Source organism: Capricornis sumatraensis, chromosome 1 (assembly GCF_032405125.1).
Source record: "Capricornis sumatraensis isolate serow.1 chromosome 1, serow.2, whole genome shotgun sequence".
NCBI lineage: Eukaryota > Metazoa > Chordata > Mammalia > Artiodactyla > Bovidae > Capricornis > Capricornis sumatraensis.
Window position 1 is genome coordinate 107566288 of NC_091069.1, and position 13743 is coordinate 107580030.

General features: G+C 45.1%; 1 protein-coding gene across 1 annotated transcript; it reads right to left on the bottom strand.

Annotated features, from left to right (window-relative positions):
- Positions 1-487: 487 nt before the first annotated feature.
- Positions 488-859, bottom strand: KCNE2 (potassium voltage-gated channel subfamily E regulatory subunit 2). Its single transcript, XM_068988925.1, has one exon. The coding sequence runs from the start codon at positions 857-859 to the stop codon at positions 488-490; it is 372 nt and encodes a 123-aa protein (XP_068845026.1).
- Positions 860-13743: the final 12884 nt, after the last annotated feature.

The window sequence follows — 13743 nt, forward strand, 5'->3', positions numbered from 1 at the left end:
TCATGCATTAATAAATAAATGCTCCTACTTCAATCTAGTGAGCAAGTGATAGATTTTTGAACCTCCATTTCTGAATAATACACCTTGGCTACTTATAAATTGAATCAGTCAAACATACAGAATAATATTTCACAAGGGAGACAATTCAATGATTTGTTAATTTCTCCTTTCTATCCCCACTGCCACTGCCCAGGCACATTACTTCAAATTTGGTTTTATTTTCACTATTGACATTGATTAAAATGACACTGACATTGCACAGAAAGCAAAAGAGGTCTTTGACATAAATTATTGTTCCACAGAGCAAATGTGAAGCATGAGCTTGAAATGTCCTCTTAGCTGATCAACTACGGGATCTCAATGAAAATTATCAACAGAGAGTGAGGAACTTAGTGTCTTCGAAGCATGACAACTTGGGTTGACTCCATAGAACCAGCATCTCTTCCTATTTGCGTATCAGACGTTGACTCCATGCCTCCACCTCTGATCAAGGAGACATCGTGAGCGCCGCTGCACCTGTGTTCTCATGGATGGTGGCCCTTGATTCTTCTAGGTTCACAATTTGACTTCTGTACTTCCCTTGCCAGTCCTCCACGATGTACTGATGGTATGGGTCATTGGAGTGCTCTCGTCTCTTGGATTTCACTGTGCTCACCAGGATGGCTACAATGATGAAAGAGAACATTCCAATCATCACCATAAGGTACAAGATGACATAGTAGAAGTTCTCAGCATCAACCTTGGCTTGCAGGGCCTCTTGCTCAACCGTTGTGTTCCTGCGCCAGTTTTCCATGTAAGTGATAAAAACCCTTTTGAAGACATATTCCAGTGTCTGTGTCAGATTGGATAGAGTTGGCATATTTCCGTCCTGCTGCAATTTAAATAAAATAGGTGAACAAGTTTAAGAAAATGAATTCTTTCTCTATTTGGCTGCCTTAAGGAATGGAGGGAGGGGCAGACAAGGTTGGGGGGGGTAGTAATATTATTTCTTCTTTACATGGCTGGTGATTAAGTGCATATTTTATTATTCTTTAAATTTTGCATGTTTTATGCAGCAGTTTTTCATGTACAGTATCAGACTACCTGACCTGCCTCTTGAGAAATCTGTATGCAGGTCAGGAAGCAACAGTTAAAACTGGACATGGAACAACAGACTGGTTCCATATAGGAAAAGGAGTACGTCAAGGCTGTAGATTGTCACCCTGCTTATTTAACTTCTATGCAGAGTACACCAGGAGAAACGCTGGACTGGAAGAAACACAAGCTGGAATCAAGATTGCCGGGAGAAATATCAATAACCTCAGATATGCAGATGACACCACCCTTATGGCAGAAAGTGAAGAGGAACTAAAAAGCCTCTTGATGAAAGTGAAAGAGGAGAGTGAAAAAGTTGGCTTAAAGCTCAACATTCAGAAAATGAAGATCACGGCATCTGGTCCCATCACTTCATGGGAAATAGATGGGGAAACAGTGGAAACAGTGTCAGATTTTATTTTTGGGGGCTCCAAAATCCCTGCAGATGGTGATTGCAGCCATGAAATAAAAAAACGCTTACTGCTTGGAAGAAAAGTTATGAGCAACCTAGTTAGCATATTCAAAAGCAGAGACATTACTTTGCCAGCATAGTCTAGTCAAGGCTATGGTTTTTCCAGTGGTCATGTATGGATGTGAGAGTTGGACTGTGAAGAAAGCTGAGCACCGAAGAAATGATGCTTTTGAACTGTGGTGTTGGAGAAGACTCTTGAGAGTCCCTTGGACTGCAAGGAGATCAGCCCTGGGATTTCTTTGGAGGGAATGATGCTAAAGCTGAAACTCCAGTACTTTGGCCACCTCATATGAAGAGTTGACTCATTGGAAAAGACTCTGATGCTGGGAGGGATTGGGGGCAAGAGGAGAAGGGGACGACAGAGCATGAGATGGCTGGATGGCATTACTGACTCAATGGACGTGAGTCTGAGTGAACTCTGGGAGTTGGTGATGGACAGGGAGGCCTGGCATGCTGCGATTCATGGGGTCCCAAAGAGTCGGACACGACTGAGCGACTGAACTGGACTGAACTGAACTGAACTGACTGATCTTACAATAAAAGTATCATAAGCACATAATAGTTACAGAGCACATAAAACTATATGTATTATGTTTGCATATTATTTACATTTGCATATGTAAATAATATATGTAGAAGAAAATGAAAAAAGCCTGGAAATAAATAAGGTTAAAGTGTTAACATGGATGGTATACTCAGATTTTTTTTTCTTCCTTATATTTTTATTATCTTCAAATTTTTCATCGATTGCCTTTGATCCATTACTTTGTTTCTAAATAGTTGGGTCACCTCACAATAGCTAGCACAATGCCTTATTCATAATAGATATTCCACAGACATTAGCTGAAGGAAGCAATGACTGATGTATGTTCTGTGTTCTTAGAGAATTATGGGGCAGAAGTTTGCAAGGGCCATGGACAGACTTTGTGATGCCCTCCGCTTCCTATGTGCAGGCTGTGATTTAGTCCAGGTATCCCTAAGGTATGAGTATGTCCTTCCATATTTGAAAGAAGCACTTTTGTTAAGTGATACAAAGGAACAACTTGAGAGATCACTCATATTTCGCAACTCCATCCTTGTCCCCACTGCCCGGCCACCAGCGTCTCTCACCTGGCGGACACAGTGCAATGCGATACAACCCTCCCTAAAACCGCCTCCCCGGGGTCACATCTGCCTATCTCTGCCCAGTCAATGTGCTCTTTTTAAGAGGAAAATGGGAGCATATTGTTCCCTTGTTTTGAAAACATGCAATACCTTGCTGTTGTTCTCAAAGTAAAATCCTCCTTCCTGGCCTGGCCAGGCCAGCCCCTAACCACATCCCCAATTATTCCTCCCTTATGGCAACTGGTCTGACTGGCCTGGCCTGCTTCTTCCAGGTCAGTATACCTTGTTCTGCATCAGGACACTTGCACATTCTCTTCCCTCAGCCTGGAATACTTTTCCCCATCTCTTCCCTCTGCTACCTCCTCAACCTCTGGGGCCCAGCTTAGCTGCTGCTTCTGAGAAAATATCCCTGGTCCCGCTCTCAGCCATTCTCCCCTCCCCCAGTTCTCTCCAATGGTGTCTTTTGTTGTTGTTGTTTTAGTTGCTAAGTCAGGTCCAACTCTTTTGTGACTCCATGGAGCCTGCCCGGCTCCTCTGTCCTTTGAATTCTCCAGGGAAGAATACTGGAGTGGGTTACCACTTCCTTCTCCAGGGGATCTTCCCAACCCAGGTATCGAACCCGCATCTCCTGCATTAGCAGACAAGTTCTTTACCACTGAGCCACCAGGTAAGCCAGTGTCTTTGTACTTTTCTTCAAAGCGCTCTCTCCAGTATGTGGTAATTATGTGTATATGTCACTCTGTGTATGTGTGTGATTATTGGCTTGTGGTCTCATCAGTCACCATGCCTCTGAGGGCAGGGCTCACATCGCCTCTGTTTATCCTGGTTTAGCGAACATTGGCACAGAGCCTGGCACACACTGGGCGCACAGTGGATATTTGATGAATAAATGAATGTGCCAGGTATGTGCCGGCACTGGAAATGCAGCAAGAGCAAATATGAGAATTCTACCTGTGGATCCTGAATGTTGTGGGAGAGATGGAAACAAAGGAGCATGCAAGGTGCAAAGCGTTGTAACAGGTGTGAACAGAGCGGGTCAAAGAGAAATTTAACAAAGACACAAGACGGCCCTGAGGTACTCATCATGCACAGTCTGTGGGGTCCCAAAGAGTTGGACTTGGCTGAGCGACTGAACAGCAACTCGCCAAGCACATTTTCCAAGCAATGTGACAGAGGCATGCTTGTCCCCCTTAAAATAGCAGTTCACTGTTTAAGAGCATAGCTGGATTGACTTTAACCAGACTCAAGACATCATCAGCCTTGAAGAGCCCAGGTCTGCTCATCTGGGGGACCTCACGTGTGTCTCATGCATCAACAGACCACCAGCCCTTCCCGTGTTCTCCAGGGCTCACCTCACAAACGTGATGGAGCCCAACTGCTCCACCCACCGGTGTTCTCACCCTCTGGTCCTTCCAACCCTTTCCCACAGCTTCAGCCAATAAAGAAAACTGATTTCCCAGTGTATACATCCCCTGCCACACCCTCTAGAGAGAATTCAGTTTCCTTCAGTTAAGTCAAATAGAAAAATGGTTGGAACATAGAGACACTGGGGGGGAAAAATCAGCAAAACAAACAAAAATCCCAGAAGAGCTAAGTTTACGAAATAAAAAGGCTGGTTGGTGGATGATGAGAGATGTTTAGTCTGGGAGAAGACCCTGAGCAACTGTGGAGTAGGACACAACTGTGAAGGGGAAGATGGGACCTCTTCTAGACAGAGAACTGGATCCCCTTCATGTTTGGTTGTTTTTCTGTGTGTGTGTGTGTTTTCTGTCGAGATGAACTATTCTAGTTGTTTCTACTCACTGAAGTGCTGTTCTGTGATGTGGCTCCAGCATGCCCTGGGCCACCTGAGGCCCACCTTGGAGGCCCACGTAGGATCTGGGTTCCCCCAGAGAGGTGGTCACATTACAAGCTCCTCCGTGCACTGAGCTCTTTGGCCTACCCACCTTCCATGAGTCTCCTTTGTGGGCTGTCTCTGTGCCTGTAATTCCTGTCTCCTCCAGGTGGAGGCAGTAGAGTCCCAGTGTCACATGGAAGGGATGGTGGAGTTGGTCATGGTCACTGCCAACACTGTTCTGTGAATGTTTTCATCAAAGCAACTCCTAAGCTCTTCCCTACCTATGAACACTCCGGGCCAGAGCCTGACTCATAAGAAGAGTTCAGTCATTAGCCCCCTGTTCCTTCAGGGCTCCGAGGGAACATAGTGGTCACAGGAGAGGCGTGTTTTGATGTTTAGCAAGGCCATCCAGGATGGGGTGCCTCAAGGGAAGCCCCAGTTGTTCATGTTGGAATGAGAATAGGGCGCTTTGAATCTTGAGGGGAGGGTCACTGCAGAGGAAGGAAGAAATACAGCTCCACTAGAGGAGGGAGCCAGAGAAGGCAATGGCACCCCACTCCAGTACTCTTGCCTGGAAAATCCCATGGACGGAGGAGCCTCATAGGCTACAGTCCATGGGGTCGCTGAGTCGGACACGACTGAGGGACTTCACTTTTCACTTTCATGCATTGGAGAAGGAAATGGCAACCCACTCCAGTGTTCTTGCCTGGAGAGTCCCAGGGACGGGGGAGCCTGGTGGGCTGCCGTCTATGGGGTCACACAGATTCGGACATGACTGATGCGACTTAGCAGCAGCAGCAGCCACAGAGGAGGGAGCTGAGTGTCTCCAGATTCACACATTTTATTTTGTTTTGTTTTTCTAAGACGTATTTAGTCTGGGGCTGTGGTGGGTCTTTGCAGCTGCACATGACTTTCCCTAGCTGCGATGAGTGGGGGCTGCCCTTCGGTGCGATGCTCAGGCTGCTACTGCAGGGGCTTCTCTTGTTGCAGAGCATGGGCTCAAGGCGAATGCGCTGCAGTCGTTGCAGCGTGTGGGCTCAGTGGTTTCACCTTGTGGGCTCTAGAGCGCTGGCTCAGTAAGTTGTGGCCGATGGGCTTTAGTTGCTCCACAGCATGTGGGATCTTCTTGGACCAGGGATCAAACCGGTGTCCCTTGCATTGCAAGATGGATTCTTAACCACTGGACCACCAGGAAAGGCCAAGATTCACACATGGTGAAAGGTGGTTTGTTCTTGTCGTTTCAGGAACCTAGGTCAGTGGGTCACCCCAACACAAGCGTTTCCCTAAGCTCCTGGTCATGTTTACTTGCTTGCTTAGTTTCAATTTCCTGTTTATTGTGTGCTATTCACAGGATGATCAAAACCTCTCTAAAATGTAGACAGTTACCTCCTTCTCCAGCGGGCAGTGATCAAGACCATCCCCAATAAAAGAAATGCAAAAAGGCAAAATGGTTGTCTGAGGAGGCCTTACAAATAGCTGTGAAAAGAAGAGAAGTGAAAGGCAAAGGAGCAAAGGAAAGATATACACATTTAAATGCAGAGTTCCAAAGAACAGCAAGGAGAGATAAGAAAGCCTTCTTCAGTGATCAATGCAAAGAAACAGAGGAAAACAATACAATGGGTAAGACTAGAGATCTCATCAAGAGAATTAGAGATATCAAGGGAACATTGCATGCAAAGATGGGCTCAATAAAGGACAGAAATGGTATGGACCTAACAGAAGCAGAAGATATTAAGAAGAGGTGGCAAGAAGACACAGAAGAACTGTACAAAAAAGATCTTCACGACCCAGATAATCATGATGGTGCAATCACTCACCTAGAGCCAGACATCCTGAAATTCAAAGTCAAAAGTGGGCCTTAGGATGCATCACTACGAACAAAGCTAGTGGAGGTGATGGAATTCCAGTGGAGCTATTTCAAATGCTGAAAGATGCTGCTGTGAAAGTGCTGCACTCAATATGTCTGCAAATTTGGAAAACTCATCAGTGGCCACAGGACTGGAAAAGTCAGTTTTCATTCCAATCCCAAAGAAAGGCAATGCCAAAGAATGCTCAAACTACTGCACAATTGCACTCATCTCACACATTAGCAAAGTAATCCTCAGAATTCTCCAAGCCAGGCTTTCACAGTACATGAACTGAGAACTTCCAGATGTTTAAGCTGTATTTAGAAAAGGCAGAAGAACCAGAGATCAAATTGCCAGCATTTGTTGGAACATCGAAAAAGCAAGAGAGTTCCAGAAAAACATCTATTTCTGCTTTATTGACTATGCCAAAGCCTTTGACGGTGTGGATCACAATAAACTGTGGAAAATTCTGAAAGAGTGGGAATACTAGACCACCTGACCTGCCTCCTGATAAATCTGTATACAGGTCAAGAAGCAACAGTTAGAACTGGACATGGAACAACAGACTGGTTCCAAATCAGGAAAGGAGTACGTCAAGGCTGTATATTGTCACCTTGCTTATTTAACTTATATGAAGAGTACATCAGGAGAAATGCTGGACTGGATGAAGCACAAGCTGGAATCAAGATTGCCAGGAAAAATATCAATAACCTCAGATACACATATGACACCACCCTTATGGCAGAAAGTGAAGTAGAACTAAAGAGCATCTTGATGAAAGTGAAAGAAGAGAGTGAAAAAGTTGGCTTAAAGCTCAACATTCAGAAAACTAAGATCATGTCATCCAGTCCCATCACTTCATGGGAAATAGATGGGGAAACAGTGGAAACAGTGACAGACTTTATTTTGGGGGGCTCCAAAATCACTGCAGATGGTGACTGCAGCCATGAAATTAAAAGATGCTCCTTGGAAGAAAAGCTATGACCAACCTAGACAGCATATTATAAAGCAGACACATTACTTGGCCAACAAAGGTCTGTCTAGTCAAGGCTATGGTTTTTCCTGTGGTCATGTATGGATGTAAGAGTTGAACTATAAAGAAAGCTGAGTGCCAAAGAATTGATACTTTTGAACTGTGGTGTTGGAGAAGACATCTTGAGAGTCTCTTGGACTGCAAAGAGATCCAACCAGTCCATCCTAAAGGAAATCAGTCCTGAATATTCATTGGAAGGACTGATGTTGAAGCTGAAACTCCAATACTTTAGCCACCTGATGCGAAGGGCTGACTCATTGGAAAAGACCCTGATGCTGGGAAAGATTGAGGGCAGGAGGAGAAGGGAATGACAGAGGATGAGCTGGTTGGATGGCATCACCACCTCGATGGAGATGAGTTTGGGTAAACTCCGGGAGTTGGTGATGGACAGGGACGCCTGGCGTGCTGCAGTCCATGGGGCTGCAAAGAGTCAGACATGGCTAAGCAACTGAACTGAATTGAACCTGTTTTACAAATGAGGAAACTGATGTTTAGAGAATGAATCCTTTGATTCCAAAAGACAGGAGAGCAGAGCTGCTGGAGGGCAGGGATCGTTATATGCATCTCTGAATCCCGGGACCTACACAGGGGTTGTTGGGTGAAGTGAAAGTCAATCATGTCCAACTCTTGGCGACTCCGTGGACTGTAGCCCGCCAGGCTCCACTGCCCGTGGCATTCTCCAGACAAGAATACTGCAGTGGGTTGCTATGCCCTTCTCCAAGGAATCTTCCCAACCAGGGATGAATGCAGGTTTCCTGCATTGCAGGAAGATTCTTTATCATGTGAGCCCCCAGGGAAGCCCGGGTTTGGTGGGGAGCTGACTTTTATTACTGGTTTGTTGAATGAATGAACATTCCTACCCTGTGTTCTGCAGATTTCAACTGGAAACTACAACAGTTATTCTTAACTTATTTGTGGGAAGGGAGGGATAGGGAAGGTCCCCAGATTCCTTGAAAAACAATTGAAAAATATGACTATTTTCCCCCAGAAAAGTATATGTATGCAGATACGAAGCTCTACATTCACTTTTGGGGGACTCCTGGGCCCCCAAAACCCAACAAATAATCTCTGCCACAAAGTATCTTTGAAATGAAGGAGTTCAGAAATCCCCTGGAGTTGGCTTTGTTTCTGGGTGTGGATGAAGCTGCATTGACTGCCTCTTAGAGCTAATACTACTGATTATTTGTTCAGCTCTTTTATATGGACAGAGGCCATTGACAAGCAGATCAGGAAGTGCTTTTTAAGCACAGAGCTGAAAAGGGCCTCTGGGAAAAAAATGCCTCAGTGCTGACCCCTGGCCAGACTGACAAATTTAAGGCCAAGGAGTATTCACTATTCAGAAGCTGTTGCATAAGACATGGCTGGGCAGCTCATCATCTTTCCCATACCCACAGGCAAAAACCAAATCATGGTGTGTGAAAGCTGTTTCACTGATGGACATTCTGCTGAAACAAACAGATTAACATCTCTGATACCCAGAATAACTATTTAACTGATAGACACTGACCACATTTAGTATGAACAGTTTTTCCTCCTCTAAGTAGAATACCATAATAGGCATTCACCTTAGGAAGGAATGGAGAGGCCACTATTATTTACGTCCTGTTGAACCATTTGAAGTTGCCGTTTATAGAGGTTAAAAATGGTCAAATATTGGCAAGGTCATATAATTTAATACAAATGGGTCTACACTCTCAGGCATTCTTAATAGATGGTTCTCAGTCAAATAAAAGGATGGGTCCCTAGAGATTATTGGGGCTTGCCTGCTGCTTTGGGGAGTAGAGTAACTATAGCCTGAGACAGGCTTGAATCCCCCATCCAAGGTCACAGTGCTGAGTCTCAAAACCCAACTCACCCAGGCTGGCACCCAGCCCCTACTTTGCCCTAGCAGAGGTCACGAAGTCCAGAAACTCTCTGTTTCCATCGCCTGCAACCGGTCAGCTCACTGGGCAAAAAGAAATGAGACCAAGATCCAAGCTTGACTCCACACACATCAGTGGGTTGAGCCCTATCTTCAGGATACATAATAACTCCTAAAACTGTCACACAATGAAAGTGTCAATGGCTTAGTGGTGTATGACTCTTTGTGACCCCATAGGCTGTAGCCCACTAGGCTCCTCTGTCCATGGGATTTTCCAGGCAAGAATACTGGAGTGGGTTGCCATTCCCTTCTCCAGGGGATCTTCCCGACCCAGGGATTGAGCCCGGGTCTCATACGTCAGGCAGATTCTGTACTGTCTGAGTCACCAGGGGAGCCCCTGTCATAAATGTGCATAACTCATGACAAGGACAAAGGGACACTATGAGGAAAGCAACATGCCCTTGATTCTCAAACCCAAAGCTCTCTTTCCTACAAAGACTGTGGCTCACTAGTATCATCCGGAGCTACAAAAGGCAGCAGTCTTTCCCTTTTGTAACAGGAATAGAAAAAGACGAGTATCTGCATTTACCATGAAACTTCCATTTAGAAAATTAAATATTCAGGGACTTCCCTGGTGGTCCAGTGGCTAAGACTCCACCCTCTTAGTGCAGAGGGCCCACATTCATTTCCTGATCAGGGAACTAGATCCTACATACGGCAACTAAGACCTGGTGCAATTAGTTAAATAAAATATTTAAAACAATAAAGAAATACACATTCAAAGTGCCCGGGCAAAGGCAACTACAGAAAAAGCAAGTACAGAAAGCCCTACAAAAAGAAGGAGGAAAAAGAGGGAAAGGAGAAGAAGAAAATAGAGGAGGGAGGGGAGGAAGAGAGACAGAAGAGAGAGAGAGCAAAAGCGTGCAGAAAAGGAAGAGAGGAAGAAAGCAAGGAAGGAAAGCAGAAAGGAAGGAAAGGCCAGGTCTTGTACCAGGAAAATCATTCCTTTTATCATTTTCTGGTGAAAAAAAAAATAGCTTTGTTACTTAATTCCTCAAACAATAAAGAATTTTTGATGGAAACTTACCTGTGTGGTGTGTGAGCGGCAGGGAATCCTTCGCTGCACCTTCTTGCTGGCTTGGGGAGCTTCCAGGGTGCTGCATAAATCTGGCCTGTGTGCAGCTTCAGCCTGTAGCCAGCCAAGCCCTCGCTGACCGCCGTCTGCAGTCCTAGATGTTTATGAACCCAAATATTTAATCTAATCTTATGTGGAAAGTCAAATACTGACCAGCAGTTGGGAATTCACCTTGGTGTCTGGAGTGGGTGTGCCTGGGTGGAGTCTGGCCTTGGGCACAAGTTCCCCCCTTCCAGCCCTGTGATGCCAGCTCCAGTCGGGGTACCGGGAGTCTCCCTCTCCAGGGCAAATGTCAGTGGACAGCACCCTTCCCTGCAGACCTCATGAGGAGGGAATGTGTCCCAGAGAGCTGACATGAATATGGCCGTGGGTGGTTGGTGTGGGTTGAGTCCTGAATATTCAACAGAAGGACTGATGCTGAAGCTGAAACCCCACTACTCTGGCCACCTAGTGCAAAGATCTGACTCCTTGGAAAAGACCCTGGTGCTGGGAAAGATTGAAGGGGGGAGGAGAAGGGAACGACAGAGGATGAGACAGTTGGATGGCATCACCAACTTGATGGACATGAGTTTGAACAAGCTCCATGAGTTGGTGATGGACAGGGAGGCCTGGTATGCTGCAGTCCATGGGGTCACAAAGAGTCGGACACAACTGAGCAACTGAACTGAACTGAACTGAGAAGACGGTCAGTATATTTCAAGGCAGGACTTCCTATTCTGGCCACCTCCTCATAAGCCAAATTTTGTTTAAATACTGTGGGCTTCCCTGGTTGCTCAGCTGGTAAAGAACCTGCCTGCAATGAGGGAGACCTGGGTTCGATCCCTGGGTTGGGAAGATCTCCTGGAGAAGGGAAAGGCTACTCACTCCAGTATTCTGGCCTGCAAAATTCCATGGACTATATTGTCCACGGGGTTGCAAAGAGTTGGAGACAACTGAGCGACTCTCACTTCACTTCTTTTCACCTCTCTCTGGGAACAATTTCCAAATGAATTATAACAACACTGTTGTCTGGTAAAATAGAAACTGGTCACAAAAGGTGTTATATGGAGGAAATGGAAGCAAGTCTGCAAAGAATACAAAAAACTGAACAAATTCTACTTACTGAATGATCCTTTCTATGGTAGTTGGAGACACTGGAACTGAGCAGAGTGGGACTTAACAGAAGCTGACACACGTGAGTACTTACCACCTGCCAGGTTCTTCTCAAATGCTTTTATTGTATCAGTATCATGTGATTGTTTCCACAACCCAGTGTGAAAAGTACTGTGAACTTGACGACTAGGGAATCCAGGCACAGTAAAGTCAACAGGTTGGAATGAAATAGAAGTAGGGCCAGGGACATCCCCCTGGTGGTCCAGGGGTTAAGAATCCACCTTGTCATGGAGGGGACATGAGCTCGATTCCCGATGGTGTAAATTGATTCCATGTGCCACAAAGCAACTAAGCCCTCAAGTCACAACTAGAGAGTCCATGTTGTTGTTGTTTAGTTGCTAGGTCATGTCCAACTCTTTGGTGACCCCATGGACTGTAGCCCGCCAGGCTCCTCTCTCCATGGGATTTTCCAGGCAAGAATACCGGATTGAGTTACTATTTCCTTCTCCAGGGGATATTTCCAACTCAGAAATCAAACTCACATCTCCTGAGTCTCCTGCATTGGCAGGCAGATTCTTTACCACTGAGTCACCTGGGAAACTCTGTGGGGCAAAAAAAAAATATCTCCCAAGACACAGGAAGATTCTTCATCCCCAAACTGAGGCCCGACACAACCAAATGAATAAATTTTAAAAGTAAGTTTTTGTTTGTTTGTTTTTTAAAGAAGTAGAGTCAGGGTTTGAGTCTGGTTCCTGAATGGCGGCTGCAGAAGTTACACTCCACCAAAGTCACTTGAGAGTCAACAGGACTGGTCATTATGCAGTAATGTTCCGGTGTAAAGGAACGTTAACTTTGTTTCATCTTGGATTTTCTCATTAAGCGGTGCTCTGAACAATAAGTTTTGCAGTACTCTGGTTGGCAAGCAGAAGAGGACTGGGGTTTAAAATGACCTACAAAGTACCATGGCCACTTGATGTGAAGAGCTGACTCATTGGAAAATACCCTGATGCTGGGAAAGATAGAAGGCAGGAGGAGACGGGGACCACAGAGGATGAGATGGTTGGATGGCATCATTGACTCAACAGACATGAGTTTGAGCAAACTCCAGGAGATGGTGGAGGACAGAACAACCTGGCGTGCTGCAGTCCATGGGGTCACAAAGAGTTGGAGACTGAACCACAGCAACAACCCAGTACTGTAGCCAATGTATTAGATGTGATCTGAAGAAATACAATGTATTAGATGTGATCTGAAGAAATTCAAATCCAGACTGAAGTTGAAGAAAGTGGAGAAAAGCACTAGACCATTCAGGTATGACCTAAATCAAATCCCTTATGATTATACAGTGGAAGTAGAGATAGATTTAAGGGACTAAGTCTGATAGACAGAGTGCCTGATGAACTATGGAAGGAGGTTCATGATATTGTACAGGAGACAGGAATCAAGACCATCCTCAAGAAAAATAAATGCAAAAAAGCAAAATGGCTGTCTGTGGAGGCCTTACAAATAGCTGTGAAAAGAAGGGAAGTGAAAAGCAAGGGGAAAATGAAAGATATACCCATCTGAATGAAGAGTTCCAAAGAATAGCAAGGAGAGATAAGAAAGCCTTCTTCAGCGATCAATGCGAAGAAATAGAGGAAAACAACAGAATGGGAAAGACTAGAGATCTCTTCAAGAAAATTAGAGATACCAAGGGAACATTTCATGCAAAGATGGGCTCAATAAAGGACAGAAATGGTATGGACCTCACAGAAGCAGAAGATATTAAGAAGAGGTGGCAAGAATACACAGAAGAACTGTACAAAAAAGATCTTCATGACCAAGATAATCACGATGGTGTGATCACTCACCTAGAGCCAGACATCCTGGAATGTGAAGTCAAGTGGGCCTTAGAAAGCATCACTGTGAACAAAGCTAGTGGAGGTGATGGAATTCCAGTTGAGCTATTTCAAATCCTGGAAGATGATGCTGTGAAAGTGCTGCACTCAATATGTCAGCAAATTTGGAAAACTCAGCAGTGGCCACAGGACTGGAAAAGGACAGTTTTTATTCCAAACCCAAAGAAAGGCAATGCCAAAGAATGCTCAAACTACTGTACAATTGCACTCATCTCACCTGCTAGTAAAATAATGCTTAAAATTCTCCAAGCCAGGCTTCAGCAATATGTGAACCCTGAACTTCCAGATGTTCAAGCTGGTTTTAGAAAAAGCAGAGGAACCAGAGATCAAATTGCCAACGTCTGTTGGAACATCAAAAAAGCAAGACATTTCCAGAAAAACATCTATTTC

What these genes read in the sequence shown, in the direction of transcription:
- KCNE2 (XM_068988925.1), bottom strand. Translation starts at nt 859, where the DNA reads ATGCCAACTCTATCCAATCTGACACAGACACTGGAATATGTCTTCAAA.